This window comes from Physeter macrocephalus, chromosome 11 (assembly GCF_002837175.3).
Source record: "Physeter macrocephalus isolate SW-GA chromosome 11, ASM283717v5, whole genome shotgun sequence".
In the NCBI taxonomy this organism is placed as follows: Eukaryota; Metazoa; Chordata; class Mammalia; order Artiodactyla; family Physeteridae; genus Physeter; species Physeter macrocephalus.
In genome coordinates this window covers 167647799-167675226 of record NC_041224.1, presented here as the reverse complement: position 1 = coordinate 167675226, position 27428 = coordinate 167647799, and the positions used below count along the sequence as shown (strand labels likewise).

Sequence of the window (27428 nt, the reverse complement as noted above, 5' to 3'; positions counted from 1 at the left end):
CGCAGGCTCAGCGGCCATGGCTCACGGGCCCAGCCGCTCCACGGCATGTGGGATCTTCCCGGACCGGGGCACGAACCCGCGTCCCCTGCATCGGCAGGCGGACTCTCAACCACTGCGCCACCAGGGAAGCCCCCTGTGACTTGCTTTTAACCAAAAGAATATGGCAAAGGTGACAGAAGTCATTCCTGTGACCATGTTATGATTATGTTTTATGAGACTCCATCTTGCTAGCAGAGTCTCTCTCTTTCTCCTGTTAGCCTTAGAGAAGCAAGCAGCCAGGCTGTGAGCTGTCTATGGGGAGGGCCAAGTAACAGGGAACGGCGGGCAGCCTCTAGTCGCTGAGGGCGGCCAATGGCCACAGCCGGCAAGAATCTAGAGCCCTCAAACCTACAGTTACAAGGAAAGAAATTATGCCAACAACCTGAAAAGAGTTTGGAAGCAGAATCTAACCCCAGTCCAGCCTCCAGATGAGACCACAGCCCAAGCCAACACCTGGATTATAGATTTGTGAGACCAAGGGCAGAGGACCCATCTATGCTGTGCTCAGACTACTGATCCACAGAAACTGTGGGATAAATAATACATGTGTGCTGTTTCAAGCTGCTAAATTTACAGTAATTTATTATACAACATAGAAAACAAACAAATCTTAATATAAAAAAGTTTAAAAAAGTAAAAGGAATATTGAATTATTGGCCATTTGGGATATTTATTAATGAAGATCAAGCATCCAAAGATCAGTCCTCAATGCTCATTTCCATGATTTTAAGAGTTGGTCCTTCCATGTCCTGATTACCATCTTTGACACTGCATAACTGAACAGATGGGGAGAGTGCTGTGCTAAAACAACACAATTCATCTGAAGTCTCAACTTCTTCATTGTCACTGTCTCCTTCAATGACATTCACAGAAGTTTCTTGGTCTAGTAAACTGTTTGACATACTTACATTTTTTTCATCCCAAACTGAAGTTCCAAGATTCGTTTCATCATTTACCTGTTGAATTTTAACCCCTTCTGAATACTTTGATTTATAGACAGGCAGGAAAAATTCATTTGGTGAAGAGACTCTCTTGTTCTCATCCTTTGGAACAGACAATAACATAGTCAAAGCTTTTTGGTATTCTTGACGTTCCTGTTGAATGGCTAAATCTTGTTCATTTTTATATTCATTTTGTTCTGAATTCTCAGCCTTTTCAAAATCAAGTAAATGCAACATACCAACATCATCTAGCATTACTGAGTTTTCCTTGGACATGCAGCCTAAGTCCACCTTTAGGATATGCAGCAGGTGGCGCATTTTTTCCTGGAATTAAAAAGAAAAACAAGAATAATAATATTAATTAAGCTAGTCAAACTGAATTACTTTTGTCTGCAGTGCTGCTAACCTCAGCAGGATTCATACTTCTTCTTCCACATTCTGCCCACACCCCTCACCCCCAGAGTGCACAAAAAAGCACAAGGGAAAAAAAGTGCTTGCTTTTAATGCATTGTTTGAGAGTATGGTAAAACTTTAAAATTCTTTCTATATTAGAAATTTTCTAATGAAGTTCTAAAGACAACAAACCTCCTCCAAATGATGTTTATTTTGTTCTATATGTCTCTCAAACAGTCGTTCTAGAAACCTACAAATGATAAATTAAAATGTTAATGTCTCAAAATACAGAAAATCAACTAAATATAAAACAGCCATACAATAAATAAACTACTAAAAGTTGGAAAATATGTTTTACATTACCCTTTTTCTTTCCAAAGATAAACACTAATCCTTCCCTGTTCCGTCAAGTTCTCCAATTTGGAAGCTAGTAGGGCTTCCACTATGTTTTAGTTATGTAACGTGCCAATGTTTCTGCTAAAAAGACTGCATGCTACTTACATTTCTGTTAATAAAATATCTTCAGTGAGGTTCCCCCCCCCACACACACTAAAAGTTCTTTATCTTCTTTCTCTCACACACATACACAAACATCAAAAGCCTTCCCCCCTCTTTCTCTTTCACATACACACCCCCCCAAAAGCAAACCCCTAAAGAAAATTCTTTACAAAGAATTTTGTAAAGAGTTACCTTACAATGCTTCCAAATTGTACTTGAAAAAAATTCCACTCATAGTAAATTCACATAAAAACCTAAAGTTATCACTTATTAAGCACCACTAAGTGTTAGACATTTGTGCTGGACACATAACAATCATTATACCTCTCTAATCATGACCAATACTGGGAGACAAAGGTATTATAAAACCCATTTTAAAAGATGAGAAAACGACATCTCTAAGATGATGGTTTCCTCTTCCCTAAGGTCACAAGCAATTAAGAGAATTAAACCCAGATATGTCTGGCTCCAGACACATTCTTTCAACTACACCATGCTTGTCTAGCTATCACAGGAGTATATCAACCGGTTTCATTTTACCATTTGTTACTCTCAGTGAAGTCATGAGCCAATCTTAGATTTAGTTTTTCTGAATTATTTGAAATGTTTAAAAAGTCCAAGCAATCTGTATTCTGTATTTTACAACTATCATTAATGTTTGGACCATTCACTTCTGGGCACTGTTCTATGCATATATATTTCTTTACCAAAATTGGGATTAAACAATACATACTGTTTTGATACCTATATTGTTTTTTCTAATCAACTATATATTTTGAACATCTTTATGCATCAATAAATTCACTTCTACAACATCATTTAAAATCTCTGAACAGAACTTACTATTATATTCTACAATTTATTCAGCTGAACCTTTACTATTCAACATGTAGGTTGATTCCATTTTTTGGTGCTACTATAAAAATTGCCATAATAAACAGCCTTATAATCTAAAAGAAAAATGTGAGTTTTTTAAGCATAAATACACATTTTTCATGCCAACCATTTTTGTTTTTGTTTTGGCTTCTAACCTTTGCTTTACTGTTTTTATTTACAGTTGGTATCAATGTTTTTGTTGTGGTGGTGGTAAAAACACATAAAATTTACCATCTTAACCAATTTTAAATCTACAGTTCAGTGGCATTACGTATATTCACACTGTTGTGAAACCGATCAACAGAACTTTTTCATCCTGCAAATCTAAAACTCTACAGCCATTATGCAAACACTCCTTTTTAACATAAAGAGGTAAACAGAATTATTGTAAAAAAATTCAGGTCTTTTTGGTATAGCTTTTTATAATAATAATGAAAACGTTCGCTTTAAGAAACTTCAAATAGAAATAGAAATAACTCATTAAAAACGTCTGCACTTCACATATTATTATGACAGGGAAAGCATGTAGCATATACATAATGGGGTCCTATGATACATATCATAAAGTTTTATCTAAATGAATTTCAGCTAAATAAATGTTCAAGCTGGCTCAGGACCACACAGTTTCCTTAAGATATACAATACTAATCTGGTTTTGCAAACTTCCCCTTTCACTCACAGTGTGCAAACGTAGCCTTTAATTTGTCCTCACGTTACTAGTAACAGTTGTAACAAAAAGGCTTGCTTTTGATTCTCATGACAGTTTCAAATAGTAAAAAGAGATGATGGACCTTTGCAAAGAAGCAGCAAAATTTAGTTTACTAGCCTATTATAAACTAAGAGATATAATAGTATTTTTTTGGCTTGTTTCTTTGTAGACTGTATGGGATTTTTACATGGGTGATAATGTCATCTGTGAATAAAGACAGTTTTATGGTTTTCTTTAAAATATGGATACCAGGGGCTTCCCTGGTGGCGCAGTCGTTAAGAATCCTCCTGCCAATGCAGGAGACACGGGTTCGAGCCCTGGTCCGGGAAGATCCCACATGCCACGGAGCAACTAAGCCCATGCACCACAACTACTGAGCCTGTGCTCTAGAGCCTGTGAGCCACAACTACTGAGCCTGCATGCCACAACTACTGAGCTGTGCTCTAGAGCCTGCAAACCACAACTACTGAGCCCGCATGCCATAACTACTGAAGCCCATGTGCCTAGAGCCCATGCTCTGCAACAAGAGAAGCCACTGCAAAGAGAAGCCTGCACGCCGCAACAAAGAGTAGCCCCCACTTGCTGCAACTAGAGAAAGCCCGTGCACAGCAACCAAAACCCAACACAGCCAAAAATAAAAATAAATAAATAATTTTTTTAAAAATAAGAATCTGCCTGCCAACGCAGGGGACATGGGTCCGAGCCCTGGTCTGGGAGGATCCCACATGCCGCGGAACAACTAAGCCTGTGCGCCACAACTACTGAGCCTGCACTCTACAGCCCGTGAGCCACAACTACTGACCCCGCATGCTGCAACTATTGAAGCCCACGAGCCACAACTACTGAGCCCGTGTGCTGCAACTATTGAAGCCCGCACACCTAGAGTCTGTGCTCTGCAACAAGAGAAGCCATGACAATGAGAAGCCTGCGCACCAAAATGAAGAGCAGCCACTGCTCGCCGCAACTAGAGAAAGCCCACGCGCAGCAATAAAGACCCAATGCCGCCAAAAATAAATTAATTAATAAAAAAAATACGGATACCATTTCTTTTCCTTTGTGATAAGTTTTTTGGAAATTTCAATGTATTGAAATGCCATACATTTTATATTAATTTAAGGCGTAAAACATGATTTGATATTTGTATATATTGTAAAATAATCACCACAATAAATCTAGTTAACATCTGTTAACATATGTAGTTACAGAAAATTTTTTTCTTGTAATGAGAACTTTTAAGATCTATTCTCCTGGGAACTTTCAAATATACAATATGATATTATTAACTACAGTCATCATGCTGTACATTACATCCCCATGACTTGTTTATTTTATAAATGGAAGTTTGTACCTTTGGACTCCCTTCAACCATTTTAACCCTCCTGCCCCACCTCTGGCAATTTGTTCTCTGTAATTAAGAGATATAACAGTATTTAATGAATAAGCTCTCTATTCTTTTCTCTAACTCCCCAAACTGTGAACTCGCCTTAGAGTATGAATTAAACATCCTTTATAATTTACTATCAATTATAAGAACAATTACATCAATTATAAGAACATGATCCCCTAAGAAAGCAATATAATTTTCATTTCCTAATATGCGGAAATAACTTTAAAAAATTAACACCAAATGAAGAGTATTTAATGTATCATTCAACCACCATAATACAATTTTAAAAATCTAACCTGTTTGAAAATAAACCAAGTTTCAAAATTTCATCTGTTACATCTTCAATGAAACTCAGATACAACAGTTCTTCTTCACTGTGAAGGCAAAGTGATATACAGCATAAAAAAATCACTGCTTACTTACTCTGAAAATGATAGTAAACATGAGTACCTAATTAGAAATATCTGTACTATTACAAATGTACTTCCATCTCACATTATTAAGAGGAGTATTATAAAACAAACGTTACATCTACCTTCTCAAATTATGCAAGGATATTTACTGATATTAAAGATGAGACAATATTCCCTAATAGAGTAAAATTTCATAGATGTCTGAAACATTCTTCAGGAAGTAAAATATAAGCAAGGATTAAACAAAACAAAACAGAACAGAAAGCAACCAGGGGCAGTGCCAAGAGGGCAACTAGGTGTGACCCACTGTGGGGGCATGTGTTCTTGACAAGCATTTTAAATTTCCTCTGGCTCCTGACCAGGTCCAGCAGCAGAGGTGTGAGTCCCTCTGCATGGCAGAAGGGAAGGAAGAAAGTCATCCAGATAAGCAGGAACTTCAACGATAAAATCCTCTCCTGCTCCTAGGAGAGCATATTGTTTTAAGGTTGAGAAATTTACTGAGCAGAAAAAATTATTTTTTTTCCTCAAAAGGTTTGGAGATGAGGAAAAATATTCTAAAAGAAAAATCTGTGTATATAAATACAGTGATAATTTTTAATGACTTGGACACATTTCTCTGTTATATTATCTTCTGAGTTAACTATATTTTACTAGTTATTACAAGAAAATTAGGGTACTATTATAAGTTTGATTTTAATGAGCTAAAAATCAGTGATGATAGAAAATGTAAATAGCAAGTAACTACTCAATTACTGAATAAGTAAATACAAGGGAAAGAGTTAATTAGCAAATCAAATAGAAGACTAAAATAGTGCCTAAAAATTACGCTTTCAAACCAATTCACAGGGAGCAAGTTTGGGAATAAATGAAACTCTATAAAAGTAGATTGTTTTCCCTGAAAAAATTCAGCTTAACTACAACAACATTCAAACCCAGAAGTGGGTTTTTTATCTGCAAAAAACTGGTGAGGTTAGAAACCTCCAAGAATGGTATCCTGAGCTACCAAGCCTGCATTTCTCTAAAACTCATCTTTATTATTCTTTATTATTTTTATTTATAAAAATAAAAATTATGGGTACTAATTATAAAAAAATAGCAAGTATTATTAACTTAGGGACAAATTTCTACTGGACATAAAGATGAAGTGATTAATAATTATTTCAGAAAATTCTGGTCATTCTCTCAGATTTGGTGTGCATTGTATGACTGAACCCCACAGCTGGTTGTAAAGGAAGATTAGTGTTCAATCCTGACTAATTTAATAATAATTTGTATGAGTCTTAATTCTTCATTTCCACTAAGCAAAATGAAGAAGTCAAAAATATCTTACTCAGAATAGATTTTTCTCCCTGAAGGAGGCTGCAGGGAACATTGACATACTGCCCTGGAAAGAGAAAATTAGAGTATTTGAACAAAACAATGATTTGCCATACAGTAATATGTTAGTAATAATATGTTTCAGAATTTTAAAGCACTTTTCACATTCATTATCTAATCTAATCTTCAGAAAAACCCTGTCAGGTATATTGGGTAGGTGTTATTTTTTCCACTTACTAAACAATTCACCAAGGGGCAGAAAGGCTAAGTAACTTCCAAGGTCATGTGTTAGTAAGCAGCAAAGATAGATTTTTAAACTAGTCCTGTAATTACAAATTCATGATCCTTTTGAAAATTGTACTATGAAACTTACCTTGTATAAACAATTATCAGTTTGACTAAGATTAAAACATAAATGATGTTGGAAACATATTTGGAAACATATCTCCCTATAGAAAAAAATTTTAAGCTGTTACCTATGATAAATTTTGTCATTATTCAGTTATGTCATCGTTAATTCCAAGCTTCCTATTCAGGTATATTCAATTATAATATTTTACTTTACTTCTTTTAGATAGAAGCTACTAGGAAAGATAACTATCCCTTTCTTTAGGTCATTCTTTATATTCACTGCAGACTGGCTCAACTGGCTCAAGAGAGTATCTTAAGTTATGAGTACTAAAGCATCATGAATTTCCCCCGTGCCACTCCCTCCTCCCACAAAGCCTTGCCAGGTGAGATCTCCCTAAGGATAGGCCTGAGGGAAGACCCGGACCCTGAAGGACTGCGTGTGCTTGCTTCCAGTCTGCTACAGGATGTCTCATTCTTGGCTCTTTAGTCTTTTTTTCCTTCCACCTCCTTCATCTCATATCCAAACTCTGACACTGGAAATGCATTTGACAGCTGAAGCTATCAAAGGCATTTTTTAGGTTCTATACTACCTGCTAACCTATCATTTTTATTTAGGCGCAGTGTTCCATAATTCCTAAACGTGAGGAGTCGTTTTAAAAAACAGTGCCTCCTCTACAAAGCACGGACAGATAAAAGCACTAGCACATGAGGAATATTCAAAACCACAAATGCTGAATCCTCAAATGGTAGGGTTCTGCAGTACTATCTGTGCCACGTAAACTGGTTAGCTTCACTGCTGGAGGATCTGTCCTGGGGAAAATCCTTTCTCATATGAAGAGGGATAGTAAATAATACAAGCCTGAAATTAGCAGAATGAATTCATTTACACTTTTAGTGACTACCTACTTCGTAATACTTCCTTAGTAAAACTAACAGGGCCACTGAATTGTGTAATACTAAAACAGATGGGAGAGCATTCAGTTAAAACAGTACTCATGTTTCCAAGTCTGAAGTGTCCGTCCCCCGCCACCGCCCCCCTACAGCACGCAGCACATGGGATCTTAGTTCCCCTGACCAGGGTCAAACCTTCGCCCCCTGGAGTGGAAGCACGGAGTCGTAACCACTGGACCGCCAGGGAAGTCCTCTCATGTTGCAAAGTCTGTACCTCTGTTACACAGGAAAGCAGTTAGATATAAACAGGTGAAATACCTTGATGAGGAACACTGAAGAGCACTGTCTTTAACCTCATCCCATGGTAATTCATGCCCTTGTAAAGGTAAAGGGGTTATTTTTCCTTTGGTACCATACGACATACAGCTAGATGCCTGGGGATGCAATGAGAAGAATAAATCTTTATTTTGCTTCAAAAATACATTATGAAAGCAGAACTAAAGCAAAACAGCAAATTTCCAAAAGTAGTTGATGAAAGAGCGCAGAGATACCCAGTAGATAAAAGCGACTGATATATTAGGACAAAGGATGTTTCAGAATTCACTTTTCATACAATCAAGACCTTTTTCTTAAATTTATTTAAAGGTAAAACAATTTCTTATATGTTAATGACAAATATTTTAATGACGAATATTTTAAATGACATTAAAGAATACCACAAATAAACATATAAAGAGAAACGAAGCAAATAAGTAAACTTGAGAGAAAATAGCCTATTATTCAGAAACTCAAATAGCCCAACTGTTTCAAATGCCAACCTATCAAATATGTATTGTAGAAGCAGTGGTAGCTCCGGCAGTATGAACAGCAATATAAAGAAAAAAACAAAAATAATGGCAGCCTACTTTTATAGAACACTTACGAGGGACCAGATACTGTGTCAAGCATTTACTTGCATTATCAGAGTTAATCTTTAGAATGCTAATTTATGTGTAGTGCTTTACAGTTTTAAAAGTGCTGTTAGGATGGTCTATCTACTGTAGCTAATACTCTTACTAGCTTCCTCAAGTAGATTATGGAGTAAGGGGACATGCCGTTTTCTTACAGGGTTATAGATAAACATTTGGAGCACAATGTCATAAAAAAGGACTTCTGCTTTAGTTTATTTAGTTATCTACGGAGCTAAAAACCCTCTTCCTAAATCTCAAGCTAGTCATAGCCATCATTTACTGAGCCCGGGTCAGACTAGGTACTGTACCTACAATATTTAATCCTTCCAATGATCCTGCACATTAAGTACAGTTTTTCTAGAGGTGGAAACGCAGCTCTCAGAGGAACTGATTTGCCCTTGGGCCTTAAATGGCAGAACCCTATGTCAAACAGCTATTAATGGCTGGGATAGAAAACTACGATCCTCTACCCATTTTCAGAAGGGAAGAAGGAAGCTGAGTATGCTTATATTATCCCTGAATCTGCTTGGCATTTTAATAGACAAACCTTTTTCGCAAACAATTTAAATAAATTTAAATTAGTGTATGAGTAATACCCCTAAAATAAAAATAATCAGTTTATATCTCAAAGTCAGACTTAAAGCTGTAATATTTTAAAATAAATGATTGCTAAACATTCAAAATACAAACACTAAAAAAGATCTTTACAGTCTAGAAAAACGTAAAAGCAAGCACAGGAGAATGATATCCATCTGTTTTTATAAAATGTATAATTTCCAATAATATAATCAGTGGCATTTCTCTAAAAAAAATACAGGCATAGAAACTAAAATAACTTCTGCACAACTTTTCTGGCTCCTTTAGCGATCCAAGTCTGCAACTTTGAAAAGAACATATAAGGTATTTTACTCATCCACCCGTCTATCTAGCCAGCCAACCAACCACCTAGAAAAGACGCCAACAAAAAATGACTTCCCGTATTGGGCAGGATCCACCTGGCCACTCACAGAGAGCTATAACCATCTGTAAACAAGCAATACTTCTGTATACTGGTTGTATCACATGCACGAAGTGTCACCAAGAGATTATTCTTCACAGTCCAAATAGCTACACATGTTCTGTTAAAGCAGCTATAATTCTAATGTGGGACACAAAGAAATCTCATTTTTATTACCTGCTTTATGTTCATTTGTGAATCTGTGAAGTTCTTAATCTCAACTGTCTCAAAATCAGATTGAAAGCTGTAATATTTTAAAAGAAATTATTGTTAAATCTTCAAAATATAAACACTGTGATAATAAGCTTTACTGGCTAGAAAAAAATAAACTTCAAACATGAGAGATAAAATGCATCTATTCTTGTAGAATGTGTAATTTCTAATTATATAATCGGGAAATAGATATGGTTTGGATTACATATGCCTCTTTTTCCTTTTTTTGAATAGCAGCTAGATTTCAGTTGGACAGAATGGGACTAGGGAAATGGAAACCATTATCTTCAAAAGCTGTCAAAAACATAATCAGAAAAGTATTTGTTGTATTTGCTTCCCTCATTTCTTCTTCACTTAAAAATTCTATCATTAGATTTAATTCCTTAATTCTTTAAATGTATACAGACTGATCTTACTATACCTCTTATCTTTACCCAGAGAAAAGAATACTAGTCATAAACTGTTTTTTACTTTTAAAAATAATTAAAACCTAGCACCAGATAAGTACTCATTTATATAACACTAGGAAAAACAATCACAAATCCGCTAACACTCAATACTTTACAAGATTTGTTGCTTTCTTCAATCATTTGCCAACCTTTAATGAATATTCATTATGTGCCAGGCACTACTGTATATGAAAACATTATTGAGGCAAATTATACTTAATCAATAAACATATTTACACAAATTGCTGATGACATATTATACGGATTCTCTGAAAGTATAATATTTTAAAACATACAAAAGTTCTAGTATCATGTTTGAAACAATAAAATATGTAACATTCATGTTTATAAGGAGCTTGACAAGTTTAATAGCTACTTATTTTTTCAACAATTACTCTGACAGTTCTAGTGATTCATGCAGAAGGAAAAGTCACATTAATCTCATTATAATCAAAGGGGCACTCCCAGACCTTAAGTGCGGCACATAAGGTACATGATATAAAGTAAGGAATATTATTTAATTTCTACCACATCTTGAAGGATCTACTATTGACTGTTGTGCCATACCTGCTTAATTCAGTCTGCGTTTCAGCTTCTATCTGCTGATCTGTAAAATCCTTTTTTCTTTTGGCAGGTGTATAATATCGATACTGTGACAGGAAAGATTTTGCTTCTGTTTTTAAAGTGCGTGGGGTGAATGGCAAATGTCTGTTAGAAAAGAGTTCAGAATGTTTATCCAAAAGGTCCCCACTGGGTGCTTTTGAAATAACTAACTGAAACCGCTGGGAATTTAGGGATGTGCCCCGGGGCCCTCTGCCGTAGGAGGTTCCAGAGGATGATTTCCTGGGCCTAGAGGCAACGTAATCCATGCTGGACAGGAAGGAACTGGAGTTCTTCTCAGTACCATTTGTGAGGACTTTACCGGATTTAGGTGGATTTAGGTGTAGTCGCTCTGAAGAAGTTACTGGTGACCTTTTAAAGGATGGAAATCCGTTCACTTCTTCGATTAACATAGCATCTTCATCTTGTGGTTCTCCTGGAGGCTAAGAACATTTGGTTTAACAATGATCAGTTACATTTACAAATTCAGATAATTGGGGATCTCCAGATTACACATTAAAAAATGTAGAGCCTCAGGGCTCTACAAATATAATGTGTATGTTCCTGAAAATTTGTATATGAAGTTATATTCAAGTTTTTGAATTATTAATATATAAAAATATAATTCTAAATATAAGCAATAGCAATCATTTTTCTTTCTGAAACTAAAAAAAAAGATTAATAACATATAACCATATTTGTGGTCTTGAACCTGTGTACTGAGGTAGATCTCAGTTTTATTTGAGTTTCCAAACCAATCGTGAGTACTAATCCCCTTCTCAACCACTGCTGGTGGCAGCTTCCACCCCTTCCTGCCTTGTCTTGACCACCTTCAGTGCCAGCAGTTCCTCTGTGACTTAAAGGCTTTGAAGGAATGAAAAGGAACTTCTCTTCATAATGTATGGATGTATGGAGCCCTTGATTTAAGTAACTGATATTTTAAACATAATTAAGAAAGATTTATGCCATAGGGAAGTTCATATATGTTTCTTTCTCAACTTCTCATGAGTGGGGAAAGCTTTGAAAGGAAGGCATTTTGGCCTGCTCTATTTCTTTTTGGTTTAACCATTAAAAAAAAATTTTTTTTAACTGAAGTATAGTTGCTTTACAATGTTAATTTCTGTTGTACAGCAAAGTGACTCAGTTATACACATATATATTCTTTTTAATATTCTTTTCCATTACGGTTTATCCCAGGATATTGAATATAGTTCCCTGTGCAATACAGTAGGACCTTTTTGTTTATCCATTCTATATGTAATAGTTTGCACCTACTAACCCCAAACTCCCAATCCATCCCTCCCCAACCAGCCCTCCCCCTTGGCAACCAAAAGTCTGTTCTCTATGTCTGTGAGTCTGTTTCTGTTTCATAGATAGGTTCATTTGTGCCATATTTTAGATTCCACATATAAGTGATATCATATGGTATTTGCCTTTCTCTTTCTGACTTACTTCACTTAGTATGATAATCTCTTGTTGCATCCCTGTTGCTGCAAATGGCTTTATTTCATTCTTTTTTATGGCTGAGTTGTATTCCATTGTATATATGTTTGGTTTAATTTTGGAAGAACTATTTCTACAGGGTATTCATAAGGCTTAAAAGTATAGGTAATATTTTATTCTTTTACAGACTAGATGCCCATAGACTAGATGCCTTGTCCATGATTCCAGACTTTATGGACACCTGTGTATCCTTTACAGAACTCTGAGGCACTTTATTAAATGGTAGAGAAGAAGTTACATGGAAGTTAATCTGGAGTGAAAAAGGCTAGGATTTAGGCAGTTATATCTGTCCTACAAGCTCATGGGGAGGAAACAAGAGGAAGATAAGCAAGCTGAATAAGAAAGGAGCTGAGTGCTTTCTGTGCACAAGGTACTGTTATTGCCTTTGAGTGGAAATAAAAGAGGAATAGTAAGAACTGTTACTATTATCACTGCTACTATTACATATGGAGTGTATACTATGTGCAAGGTACACTAATTAATTTACATGTACAACTCATTTAATCGTCACATCAACTTCTGGGTGGTGGTACAATTAGTACCTCTACTATGCAGATGAAGAACCTGAGGGGCAGGGTCTCACAGATTTGAACCCAGGTGAAGCTATGCTCTTCCCATTATGTCATACTATCTATTTTACAGACTCATTTGAAATTTATACATTTTTAGATTTTTTTTATACCACCAGGAATCTTAAGCTGATTTTAACTCCTTTCATGGTAATGAACAAGTCAGCTAACTTACATATTGATTTACCTCAGCAAGGAAATTACAGATAACTAGATATTGTGACTACAGCCTAAAATAGGTCAAGTCACCTATTTCCTTTCCAAGTGCTTTCTAACTTTATCCCAAATATAAGGCAGAATTACTCATAAGGCAGAATTACTCAAAGCAACTAAGTATTTTGGCATTAAACTGTGAGTCACTAGGGTAGTGTTTAGTTAATGACTTTAACACGTTAGTTGTAAAACGTGTTCCCAAACTAGGTTCACGCTGCAGCTTATGTACCAGAGGAGTCTGGCTCCCCGGAAAGCAATTTCTAAGTATGATCTGAAAAATCTTTTAGGGCTATTAAATAATAATCACAGGAATTATTTACACTTGGGGAACAGAACAAATTGGGATCATAGCAGGCAGAAATGCATAAGGCATTAGACTGCCTGTGTGAAAATTCTTACCAGTAATGGTTATTTAATAAACAAAATGATATACCAAAGAAAGTCTTTAAAGGCAGGAATATACTCTCATCTGTCTGAAAAGGGCTGGGAAAATTGCTCTTGAATCAATTGAAGGCATGAAACTTTTCTGTATCTTTATACCTTATAATCCCTACCCTGTATCCTACTTCGTCTTTCCTTGGAAACCAGTAGAACACAGTGCAAAACCAACTGTACCTATCAGCTTTTTTGAGATTATATAATTTTTAACTATGAATATCAGAAAGCTTGGATATGATTTTCACAGAAAATGTGTAACACACTGGTAAATTCACCAAAATTAAAATAGCAGATCACTGTAAAGTTCTAAAATCAGAAGTGTTCATCAATTATTGTCAATGGAACAAAAATTCTGGTGGTAATCTGACCACTTTCATTTTCAGTTTAATGCAATTTGTTGTAAACTGTTTCTGTGATTTAAGAATTTATGTAAAGTGATAATCATTGACAGCTTACACATACATGTTTTTATGTCAAGAATACCTATCCAATTTTACAGTCACAGAACAACTGAGTATTAAATCAATCTTTTTCAGGGATAATGTCAGAAGAATGGTATACAAAAATTTTCCAATTGTCAGTTTTAAAACAGTTGAGGAATCAATTCAAGTGCAGAACAGGATGGATACAATTTATTTAAAAATTTGATTAACACTTGTTTTGCAAAAAACTTCAAATTGTATTTTATAAAAGAAACTGATAGCTTCTGATTTTCATTGTTTTATAGTGCTTTTAAAATAGATTTATTTGAGAACACGAATCACATTCATATATTCAATTAATCTTAATATCACATGGTATGTGCTGCACCAGTGATGTGAGTGAGTGGTGAATAACTGTGTGTGGGGTACAAGGTGCAGACTTAAAACTGTCTGAGGGGATAGCATGTAAGTCAAAATGTAAGAGAAAATAAGTAGCCCATATTACAGTGTGGGCAATTAAAGAAAAAGTTTCTGATTACATGATCTCATGTATGTAAACAGCTAATATGTCCAGAGGCTAAAGTTACCACTTTGTTTTGAATTGTAGCAAACTTTTCAGTAAATGCAGATTTTAACTACAGGTAACTGTTAACCATAAAACCCACCCAATTATCAAAATATTATGCCCCAAATAATAATTTTAATTTGAATGTATCTAAATATTTATCATCAAGTATTATAAAAAATGTAAACAAATTGCAAATTACTATTAAGTCTAAATGGAGTAAAAAATATACTTATATAAAAGCATAAATGAACTATATTTTTAGAGGCAAAAGGTTACAGGGTTACAGTGACTAAAGGAAAAATGAATGGAAAACATCGTCCATTTACAGACTTAATTATATATTTTATTTTCAACGAATCCCATCCTTACCTCAAAATAGAATTATTAATTTATATTCAAAATGCTAGACAATAGAAACATATTTTTAAAAATACGTTTAAAAAGTACCGTCACTAAAAATGAAAATACATACATGAGTCAAATATTGATGAACAGATTCCCAGATGGTACAGTGTATAGCAGGTTTATTCTAAAGGAAGCAGCTCTATTCTTAGTCCTTTTATCTATATAACAGCCTTGGGGACTCTTAAACATATTTACAGCTTTCCTGATGACTCCCAAATCTATTTTCAGCCCAGACCTCTCTCCTGACACAGATACTTATATCCAGCTCTCTACTGAATATATTAGATGTTCCAAAGGCATCTCAAATTAAGCAGGTCCAGACAAGTAAACTCATACTTTACGTTATCTGCCTCCCAAAGAAAAAACTGCACTTTGTCCTGCTGTCATTATTTCAGTGAATGATCACCATCCTCCCAGTTGCCCAAGCCAGAAACCTGGAAACCTCTTTAATTCCTGCCTCTTGCTCTTCATATCATCTGATCAGTCACCAAGTCCTGGGGATTCTACTTTCTAAATGTCTCCTAAATACATATTCCTTGTGACCCTTCTGCTGTCTTACAGATCACACCTTAATCATTTCTTCCCCATACTGCAACTGTCACACCATTAGTCTGTCCTTCCCTGCTGCCACTGTAGTCTTTGTAAAGTGTCAATATGATGACATAACTTCCAACTAAAAACTAGTCTATGGCTCCGCCACACTTCTCAGAGAAGAAGGACCCAGGTTCACTCTTAATTCACAAATGCCCTTAGTCTTTACCCCTGCCTACTGATATGTCACACCTTCATGTACAATGGAAAGAGCTGGAGTCAAAAATGAAACGGCTTTTACCGACAGGCAGTAGTTTTTCCATATCACAGTTGCCAGGGGACAGAAAACAAAGCTCAGGGCCTAATCTAGACAGTCTAGGAGACCATGCTCATGAATCTGGGATCCTTTCAACGACTACCCTCCAATTAGATGACTTACAAAGAAACTTGCCCATCTTGAACACTGGCACTGAGAGAATAGTGGCCTTTGAGAATGCGAAATCATATGCTGCTTCCACACAAGCTTGCAGCCTAAATTTGCATTACCCAGATGGTCCACAAAAACCTTAAGCCAAGACAAATGACTCAAGTTTTTTCCAACACATAAATTGTAGGGGGATAAAAAGGTGGGGGAAAGAGAAATTATAGATTAAAAGAAATGTATCAATTAGTTGAAATTATTTAAATTCCAATTCTAACAAACTTAAAAAAAAAAAAGAGAGATAATGGGGAAATGTGAACAGTAGATATTTGATGATATTAAGGACTTATTAATTTTTAAGGCATAATAATGGTATGGTAGTCTATCTTTTAGATATATTCAGAAATATTTATAGATAAAATTATATATCTGGTATTTGCATCAAAATAATCTGGGATGGGGGTAGTGAGTGATGATATACATGAAATAAGTCTGGCCCTGAACTGATCATCGTTGCACTTGAGGGACAAGAACACGTGGGTTCATTATACCACTCTATTTTTATAGATGCTAAAATTTTCAAAATTAAAAAGTTTAAAAGGAGACCATCACACACACAAAAAGACTTCCAGTTTCAGCTGACACATGGAGAGAAATGGAAAGAGCATAGCTCTCACCATTATAATACATTATAATAAGAAAAAAGCTGGACAAACAGCAAATTAATGATTTTTCTTGAACTATTGAGAGAACTAAGGTCACAACTAACCTAAAATCCAGTGATATAGGTACCTGCAGGGAGAAACAGGACCTAAGCATTTGCTTATTTGGGACAGATGCTGCTGAATGACATATAAACCGGTAAGAAGATTATGCTAGAAGTTTTTAGCTAATTGCTAAGGACTGAGTGTGGACTAGTGTAAGAGTATGAAGCCTCTGAGACTTGGAGAGTTTGTACCCTCTTGCAGGCTTTTCCTCTAGGAAAGAGCTTTTCCACCAAAAGCTCTCAGGGAAGAGCAGGAAGAATCCTGAGAAAATTTCCCCCTTCCCTTGTTTCTTTGGCATGGCTAGGGGAGGGGAACAGCACCCACTGCAGAAATTACTCCCAGACCTATTTTTGCTTTCTCTCAATCTACAGGGGGAAATTCCCTTCACTTTGCCACATAATTACAGAAGTGATATTCCATCACCTTTGCCACATCCCATGGGTTAGAAGCAAGTTACAGGTACTGCCTACGCTCAAGATGAGGGGATTGTTTAAGGGTGGGGATCACTGTGGGGCTTAGAATCCTGCCTACTACTGTGGGTCAAATAGAAAGTACACAAGAAGAAAGAAGAAATAGAAACATACTAAATGCTCCACTTTAAAAGGCAAAGATTATCAGAGTGAATAATCTGACCCACCTAAAACCCATATAAAATATTAGGATTAAAAAATGGAAAAAGATATACCAAAGGAATACTAATGAAATGAAAGCTGGTTTTAACTATATCACTATCAGAAAACACTGTAATATAAAAAGCATCAAGGCAAAGAAGTTCAAACCACAGTGACAATAGGTTAGATTCACCAAGAAAATATATCATCTCTAAGTCTGTATGTATATAATAATATAGACTCAAAACATATAAAACAAAAATTGCCAGCACTAATTCTTGGAGAAATAGCTAAATACATAATCATGTAAAAGATTTCTCTTAATAAAAGATAGAATAATTAGACAAAAAGATCAATAAGATTTGAACATCTAAAAGATATAAAACTTAATCTAATGCATACACTATATATTAAATACTACATACAGCTATAGAATATATTTTCTTTTCAAACACATATGACATAGTGCATTAAAAAAAATTGTCCAAACAAATAAAAGAAAAAAAAACTGTCCACCTACTGGGCCATAAAACAAGTCTCAACAAATTTCAAGAAATGGATATCATACAGATGTTCCCTAATCAAAATACAATTACACTAGAAATCTGTAACAAAGAGAAAACCAGGAAAAAAATAGAGATTAAGAAACACTTCTAAAAGACGCTTGAGTTAAAGAATAAATTATAATGGAAACAGCAAAATATTTTGAATAATAATAATATAAATAATAATAAAAATACCATGTATCAAAACTTGTGGAATGCAGCTAAAGCAGCACGTGAAGGAAAATATATAGCCTTAAAAATGCTCATACTGTGAAAGAAGTGAGGCTGAAAATAAACTAAACAAAAGTAGAAGTACTGTAACATAAACTCAAAGAAAGCCAAAAGAGGAAAATAAAGCATGAACATTACCCAACTAGAAAACAAAGTACAACAGAGAGGATCAATGGAGTAAAAGATGTGCCCTTAAAAAGATTAGTAAAACTGACGAATCTCTGGTGAGAATAATAAAGAAAAGAAGAATGAAGGCACAAATAAACAACATTAGGATAAAAAGAGGAACTAATATATCTTCAAGAGAGATTATGAAATGATTTAAGAGATACTACGAACAAGTCTATGCCAAGAATTTGAAAATTTAGATGAAATGGACAACTTTCTACATATGTATAACTTATGAAAATAGTTCTATAATGATTTCAAAAATTGCAGTCAAAAATCTTCTCACAAATAAAACTCTAGGCCCAAATAATTTTAATGCTGAGTTCCATCAAATTAAGGAACAAATAATTCCAAACTTACATAAACTACTCTAGAGCATGGAAAAAGAGGAAATAGCACCCAGTTTATTTTATGAGGCTAGCAAAACCTGACATAGCAGAAAAAAGGGAAAATGACAGGTCAATATCAATAATGGACATAGATGCTAAAACCCTGAACAAAATATTAGCAACTGTATCTGGTAATGTATAAAAAAAGGAATTACATCATGACAAACTTGTGTTTATACTAGGGATGCAAAGTTGATTTAACATTAGACACTTGATTATAAGTCACTACATTTGAATAGATTAAAAAGAAAAATTGTACCATCATTTCAAAATATGCAGAAAAAGAATTTGATAAAATTAACACACATTCATGAGAAAGGAAAAAAATCCTCTTAGCAAACTAGGAATCGAAAAGAATTCCCTTAATCAGATGATAAAGGGTATCACAAAAAACCTAAAGCAGGGGTCAGCAAACTATAGCCTACAGGTCAAAACTGGCCCACCACCTTATTTGTTAATAAAGTTTTACCGGAACAAAGCTACATCCATTCATTTACGTACTGTCTATGGCTGCTTTCCAATGGCACAATAGTTGTGACAGAGACTCTGTGGCCTGGAAAGCCTAAAATATTTACTATTTGGCTATTTACAGGAAAGTTAACCAATACTGACCTATAGTAAACATTATCAAAAAGTCAGGTTGCACCACCAATGAAGTATCTTAGAAACATTTACTTTTTTTTTTTTTTTTTTTTTTTTTTTCTTTTTTGCGGTACGCGGGCCTCTCACTGTTGCGGCCTCTCCCGTTGCAGAGCACAGGCTCTGGACGCGCAGGCCCAGCGGCCATGGCTCACGGGCCCAGCCGCTCCGTGGCATGTGGGATCCTCCCGGACCGGGGCACGAACCCGTGTCCCCTGCATTGGCAGGTGGACTCTCAACCACTGCGCCACCAGGGAAGCCGGAAACATTTAGTTTTAAACGGTAAAAATACTATCTTACCTTTTGTAGAGTGTTAAGTAATGACTTGGAATTACTTTTACAATTGGATTGCATTGCAGTTTTAGTTAATTTCAATTCCCTTTCACACCATGCTAATTCCTTTTTGAGTTTCTCTCTTCGTTGTTGGTCTGCATCTGAGGGGAAAAAAATCTTTTGAAATACAGGATAAAATAGAAAAATTAATTTTTTGGTGTTAGACGACTAGTAAAGGGCACTTTTTTCTTGCTAAAAATGTTTATACTGCTGATATGTAAATAAAAATCCATATACTTTTCTGTATAAAGATAACAAATATTTAATTTATAGAAACTTCAAATGGATTGACTATTTAAAGAGCACAAACAAGATATGACAAATTGATTAAGCCTAAGGGCTCAAGGGAGCAACTCCTAGCAGATATAGAGATATAAAGGTTAGAAATGCTTGACCGTGTTGTCTGCAACTGTAATCACCAAATGCAGAGTTTGAATTAATCCATATACTCCCCTGCAAATGAAATATTATTGTCAATACCATCATATGCTATAAAAATTTAAGCTTTATATGAGTCAAAAAAATGACACTAAATTTTAAAACATTAATTTTAATTAGGATAACTGATTTCCGTTTTTCTTAACTGCTAGTCATTTGAAAATACAAACGAAAAAGGGGGTTTCACATTTTAGTGTACGTTAAGTCAGGTATTGAGTCATTATCAAAGACTGAAAATGACAAAATGAAAGCTAGTCAAGTTTCAGAGTTAAAAAGAAGGCTAACCATAAGTAAAATGACTTGTATTTTCATTTAAAATTTAACATATACTTTTTAATTGGAATCTATATCAACTTAATGGACAAGATAATTTCAAGTTTCAAATCACCCTGATTTAGGGGGGAAAAAATGGGGCAAAAGGTTTGAAAAGACACTTACTAAAGATATACAAATGGCCAATAAGCATATGAAAAAATGCTTTACATCCTTAATCATGAGGAAAATGCAAATTAAAATCATAATGAGACACCACTTCACACCCACGAAAATGGCTATAATCAAAAAAGGAGTCAATAACATGTTAGCAAGGATACGGAGTAACTGAAATCCTAATTATGTTGGAGGTGAGAATATAAAATGGTATGGCCACTTTAGAAAACAGTTTGGCAGTTTCTTAAAAAATATATAATTTTACCATATGACCTAGCAATTCCATTCTCAGGTGTATAGCCAAGAGAAATGAAAATTCATATTCACACGAAAGACTTGTACATGAATGTTCATAGCACACTACTCATACTGGTCAAAAAACAGAAACAGTGCAAGTGTCAGTCAATTGATAAATAGACAAAATGTGGCATTATCCATACAACAGAATACTATTTAACAATTAAAAAGGAACAAAGTACTGATTTAGGTTACCACGTAGGTTAATCTCAAAAGTATTTTTCTAAGTAAAAGTCTAATGCAAAAAAACACATATATGACTCCATTTATATAAAATGTCCAGAAAAGGCAAATGTATAGAGAAAGAAAGCAGATTAGTGGCTTCCAAGGCTAGGAGTGGGATGAGGAAGCAGCTGCAAAGCTATCATTTTGGGGATCTTCTTAAGGTGAGGAAAATATTCTGAAACTGGTTTGTAGTGATGATTGCACAATTCTGTAAGCTTAGTAAAAATCCATGAATTTTATGGTATGAAAATTATTTGTCAATAAAACTGCTATAAAAAATAAAGCCTTTCTAAAGCATTAGAATATGGCATTATTTAGACAATTCAACAAAGTATATGAGATATTCTAGTTTGGATAAAGACTGAAATTATCAAGTCGGTTGTCTGCTATGACAGAAGAGTATATCTTATAAAAACAGAGATGACCCAAAACCACAGATTTATTTCTCTTTTAAAATATGTCTATAAAGCCTGTTTCGAAGTTAGTTCATACTGATTATAATGAGCATCAGCTTTGTAACACACAAAGTAATGATTATTAATTACACTTTGGTTTGGTGATTACAATCTTTGCAATTCTTCTAGCCATCACAATTTTCTTCATTTACGTGGCCAAAAAGAAAAACTCCTGTCTCAAATGACTGAAAGCAGAAAATATCATGGGATAAATAAGCACTAAGGATAAGCCTAAATTCTAAAAACAAAAAATAGGAGTAATTCTTTAAATACAACTTATATGCCGTCAATTTCTGAATTTTTATCTGCATCCTGGGACTCTCTCTTGAACTCCAGACCCTGTATTACAACTGCCTCCTCAGCAACTCCACTTGGATTTCTAATAGGTATTTATTTTGAACTTACAATGACCAAGACTTAACTCTTGATTCACTTCCTCCCCTAAATATCTTCCTATCATATTCCTCATTTCAGTAAATTATAACTGTCATTTTAGTTGATGGACTCTAAGTATTGGGAGTCATCTTTGACTCACTCCTTTTTCTCTCATATTCTATCTACATCCAGTCCACCAGTAAATACTGTTGACACACACCTGAAGTATTTCCAGAATCCAGCCATTTCACATTCCCTCTACTTACAGGCACTTTGGTCCAAGTCACCACTATTTCTCATCTGAATTACTGTCTCCTAACTAGTCATTCTGCTTCTACCACTGCCCCTTATAGACTATTCTTAACTCACCAGCCAGCAAGATGCTTTTAAAGTTAAACTGGCTCTATTCCTTCTCCTCTACTCAAGACCCTCCAATGGCTTCCAATTTCATTTAGAGTGAAAGCCAAAGTGCTTGCAAATAGTCATAGCCCTATGTGGTCTGCATCTCTTTGTCCCATCTCAATGACCTCATCACTTGTCACTCTTCAGCTGGCTTATTTCACACCAGCTATATAGCTCTTCCTGCTGTTCCCCTGGATACACTGATCACAATGCCATGTCAAGGCTTTTGTACGTGCTGTTTTCTCCATCTTGATTGCTCTTCCCTCCTTTACCCACTTGCTTCTCCCTTATTTCTTTCAGGTCTCTGCTCACCTTATCAGTGAGGCCTTCTTCTCCAAAGTCCCAGTCTCCCTTATCCTGCTTCACTCTTTTTCATTGCACTTATCACCATTACAGTCTATATTTACTTATTTCTTTGCATTTGCTTATTGTTTGTCTACTTCAACTGGAATGTAAGCTCTATAAAAGCAATCAGTAGGTGTCCAATAAATATTTGCTGAATTAATCACTGAATAAACTCTAGTGTACTAAACAAAATATGCAAAATGCCTGATTATTTTAAATTGGTGAATTTGGATTTTAAATTGGTGAATTCGGTTCAGTAAGAAGATTAATACATACATTCAGGCTTTTTAATTACACAACCTGAATAAAAAAAGAGATAATCTTATCTTATACATCTACTGTTCAGGAACTTGTTCAGTATGAAAATTTAGCAAAACTTTCCCATTTAGAGCCTAGTTAAAGAGGATTATTTGATCTAATGTCAACTGGGTAAAACCACCTTAATTCAAATGATTTAGATTTTGAAAGCCTATAAATATTGAACCAGTTTTCTGTGCTATAAGAAGTTACTAATATGATACAGAAGAAGAACTATAAAGCATAGAAATTAAAAATCTGGAAGGATCCTTAGAGATTATCTATCTTTCATTTTACAAAAGAGGGAAAGACATAAAATGAATAGCCCATATAGCTTGTGTGCTATGGTGAAATTGGTCTTTAAAAATATATACTCAACACTGTACTCTTGCCTAAAATGCCTTTACCCTTCCTATAAAATTATTCGAATCCTAAGACTCATTCAAAGATATGAGAACCTACACGAAGGCTTGTTGCAAACACAAAGGTCACAGAAGAGGGAGAATACAAAGTGCCAAGCACAGGGCCTGATAAAGACACTGTGCTCACTGGTGGCAAATGGCTCAGCTTAAGTTCCATCTGTTCCTATCTGTTCCACTAAGAAAATGTACAAGCAGAGATAGGTACAACCAATCCTGTTGTCTGTGATCTTTCCCAGATTGCGCATAAGGGGCATTTTCCTATCTATGCTCTCATTCATCTATCACTTCGCATGCACTACTTGAAGCTGTTTTTTATTTTGTAATGCAGAAATTCTCTCTCAAACTATAAATAACAATTAAGTTCAAACAGCAGCTTAAGAAAATACTAAACTTAAAGTTTATAATATTTGATATTTATATAATTACAATAAGACAAGCACAGTCTGTGATATCCATGCTCTTTGGCTATTTTAAAGTATGTATTTCTTGATTGGACTCAAAGGCCTCAAAAGGTCTTAAATGGTATCTTTCAGAACATTTTTAAAATAGGAATTTCAAATTTTGTGGTCTGATTATTTCCTTAGTAAAGATTTCTAAAAATAGAAATATTTTTCTATGTACATACCATATGTATGTACATACAAAGGGGAGATATATCATGATTCTATAATAATATATGTCAATAGCTTTTCAGATACAAATAACTACCATGTTTATCAGTTAGCTATTAGGATACAAATAGTAGATAATATTTATCTGAAGAAAAGTGCCAGTTATGGTACTTTTAATGAATAATTCAGTAATTTTTAAAATATTTATTTATTTAATTTATTTATTTTTGGCTGCGTTGGGTCTTCGTTGCTGCATGTAGGCTTTCTCAAGTTGCGGTGAGCGGGGGCTACTCTTCATGGCAGTGTGCAAGTTTCTCACTGCAGTGGCTTCTCTTGTTTGTGGAGCATGGGCTCTAGGTGCGCAGGCTTCAGTAGTTGTGGCCTGTGGGCTCTAGAGCACAGGCTAAGTAGTTGTGGTGCACAGGCTTAGTTGCTTGGTGGCATGTGGGATCTTCCTGGACCAGGGATCGAACCCGTGTCCCCTGCATTGGCAGGCGGATTCTTAACTGCTGCGCCACCAGGGAAGTCCCTAATTCAGTAATCTTAACAAGCTGAGGGCAGTGAGAATCACAGAATTCTAGAACTTAAACCTTGGCAAGCTTTTCAGTACTATCCAAATTTTTATATACAGGAAAAATGAAACCCAGAATAGTTAAATAACTTATCCAAAGTTACACAGTGATTTACTGGCAGAGCCTGGGCTCAACTGTAAGTTCTTATACTGAGAAATACAATACAAGCTTCTTTTATGGATGATTTTTAAAAGTTAGAAAATGCTTCCTCAAAACGTAGCATGTCAATACCCATTAGGAGGGTTACTATCAAAAAAACAGAGAACAAGTGTTGGGGAGGACGTGGAGAAACTGGAACCCTCAAATTGGAAACTGGGAATATAAGATTAAAAGCAGAATTACCATATGGTCCAGAAATTCCATTTCTGGGTATATACAGAGAAAAACTGAAAGCAGGGTCTCAAACAAATATTCGTACATCCATGTCTATAGAAGGATTATTCACAACTGCCAAAAGGTGGAAACAACCCAACTGTTCACTGACTTATGAACATATAAACAAAATATGGTAGTACATACAATGGAATATTAGTCAGCCTTAAAAAGCAAGATTTCTGACACATTACAACATGGATGAGCCTTAAGGACACTGTGCAAGTGAAATAAGTCAATCACAAAAAGAAAAACACTGGATAATTCCACTTAAATGAGTCACCTAGGGAAGTAAAATACATTGAGACAGAATATAGAACGATGGTTGCAGGGTGAATGGGGAGTTACTGTTTAATGGGTGTTAAGTTTCAGTTTCGCAAGATGAAAAGAATTCTGGAAATCGATAGTGGTTATAGTTGTACCACAATATGAATGTACTTAATGACACTGAATTGTAGACTTAAAAATGGTTAAGATGGAGTCTTCCCCGGTGGCACAGTGATTGAGAATCCTCCTGTCAATGCAGGGCACACGGGTTCGAGCCCTGGTCTGGCAAGATCCCACATGCCGTGGAGCTACTAAGCCCGTGCACCACAACTACTGAGCCTGAGCTCTAGAGCCTGTGAGCCACAACTACTGAGCCCACGTGCCACAACTACTGAAGCCTGCGCACCTAGAGCCCATGCTCCACAACAAGAGAAGCCACCTTAATGAGAGGCCTGCGCACCGCAATGAAGAGTAGCCCCTGCTCGCTGCAACTAAAAAGAAAGCTCACGCGCAGCAACAAAGACCCAACGCAGCCAAAAATGAATAAATAAATAAATAAATTTATTTTTAAAAATAAAGTTAAAAAAAATGGTTAAGATGGTAAATTTTAGGTTATGTGTAGTTTACCATAATTTTTTTTTTTAAAAGGCAATATGTTAAAAATTACTTACATTTGATGCTGGCACTCATGCTTAGTGGAACTGAGCAGTCTACTGCAGCTGAAAGAGAAAAATCAGTTGTTCAATAATATTCTTAATTTTTATAAATGACAATAAATATCAAATGCGAAAATCACAAAAAGTTCCAGAACTTGCACTTCCTTGTTTTGATTTTTATGCTACTTCTGGAGATGAAAAATATCTTTTTTTTTTTTGCGGTACGTGGGCCTCTCACTGTTGTGGCCTCTCCCGTTGAGGAGCACAGGCTCCGGACGCGCAGGCTCAGCGGCCATGGCTCACGGGCCTAGCCGCTCCATAGCATGTGGGATCTTCCCGGACTGGGGCACGAACCCGTGCCCCCTGCATCGGCAGGCGGACTCTCAACCACTGCGCCACCAGGGAAGCCCAATGAAAAATATCTTTGATAAAAAATATACTGGTTGGGATTAACGGCTCATTAGATACTGCAGAAGGAACTATTAGTGAACTTGAAAACACAGCAATATAAATATTCAAAATGAAACAGAGTAAAGACCGGAAAACAAATGTGCAGAGCATCACTGACTTAACCTACCTGTATCACTCACTTAACATACTTGTAACTGGAGTCCCAAAACAAGATTGAGAAAATAAAAGAGCAAAATTGGAGCACCTACGTTATCTGATTTCAAGACTTACTGTAATGCTATAGTGATGACGGCAGTGTGGTATTCTAATAGACAAAACAGATCAACAGAACTGAAGAGTAAGTCCAGAAACAGACCCTTGGGTCAATTGTCTTTTAAAAAGTGCCAGGGCAGTTCCATAAGGAAAGGACAATCTCTTCAACAGACAGTACTTCAATATTTAGATATCCATTGGCAAAAAAGTGATCCTTATATCATACCATATAAAAAAACTAACCCAAAATGGATTATAAACTTAAATGTAGGAGCTAAAACTTATACTTCTAGAAGAAAACACACAAGAAAATCTTAATGACCTAAGATTAGGCAAAGATTTCTTAAACAGGATATGAAAAGCATAAACTATTAAAAATTTGAAAAGCTGGACTTGATTTCACATATAACAAAATATTTTTCTTTAGATTTTTTTTTTTTTTTTTTTTTTTTTTGCAGTAATTGGCCCTCTCACTGTTGTGGCCTCTCCCGTTGCGGAGCACAGGCTCCGGATGCACAGGCTCAGCGGCCATGGCTCACGGGCCCAGCCGCTCCACGGCATGCGGGATCCTCCCAGACCAGGGCACGAACCCATGTCCCCTGCAACAGCAGGCAGACTCTCAACCACTGCGCCACCAGGGAAGCCCTCTTTAGATTTTTTAATCATTTAAAATATAAACTTCAGAAAACATGAACCAAAATTTAAAAACTTGGGCTTCCCTGGTGGCGCAGTGGTTGCGCGTCCGCCTGCCGATGCAGGGGAACCGGGTTCGCGCCCCGGTTTGGGAGGATCCCACATGCCGCGGAGCGGCTGGGCCCGTGAGCC

At 35.7% G+C, this 27428-nt stretch overlaps 1 protein-coding gene across 7 annotated transcripts in view; it reads right to left on the bottom strand.

Moving 5' to 3' along the window:
• Positions 1–54: 54 nt before the first annotated feature.
• The window catches only part of SPATA7 (spermatogenesis associated 7), a 37132-nt gene continuing 9758 nt past the window's right edge, over positions 55–27428 (bottom strand). For 3 of the 7 annotated variants that reach the window (XM_007105683.4, XM_007105686.4, XM_007105687.4), the window contains 9 exons: positions 25956–26003; positions 19745–19878; positions 10992–11467; positions 9940–10006; positions 8134–8249; positions 6587–6640; positions 5140–5217; positions 1566–1623; positions 55–1304 (listed from right to left, as the gene is read on the bottom strand). In XM_007105683.4, coding sequence (XP_007105745.1) covers positions 738–1304; positions 1566–1623; positions 5140–5217; positions 6587–6640; positions 8134–8249; positions 9940–10006; positions 10992–11467; positions 19745–19878; positions 25956–26003 — 1598 coding nt within the window. In that variant the 3' untranslated portion in view covers positions 55–737. The remainder of the gene's footprint in view (positions 1305–1565; positions 1624–5139; positions 5218–6586; positions 6641–8133; positions 8250–9939; positions 10007–10991; positions 11468–19744; positions 19879–25955; positions 26004–27428) is intronic. The other 4 variants (XM_055088666.1, XM_007105685.4, XR_008618721.1 and 1 more) reach the window with 4 other exon arrangements.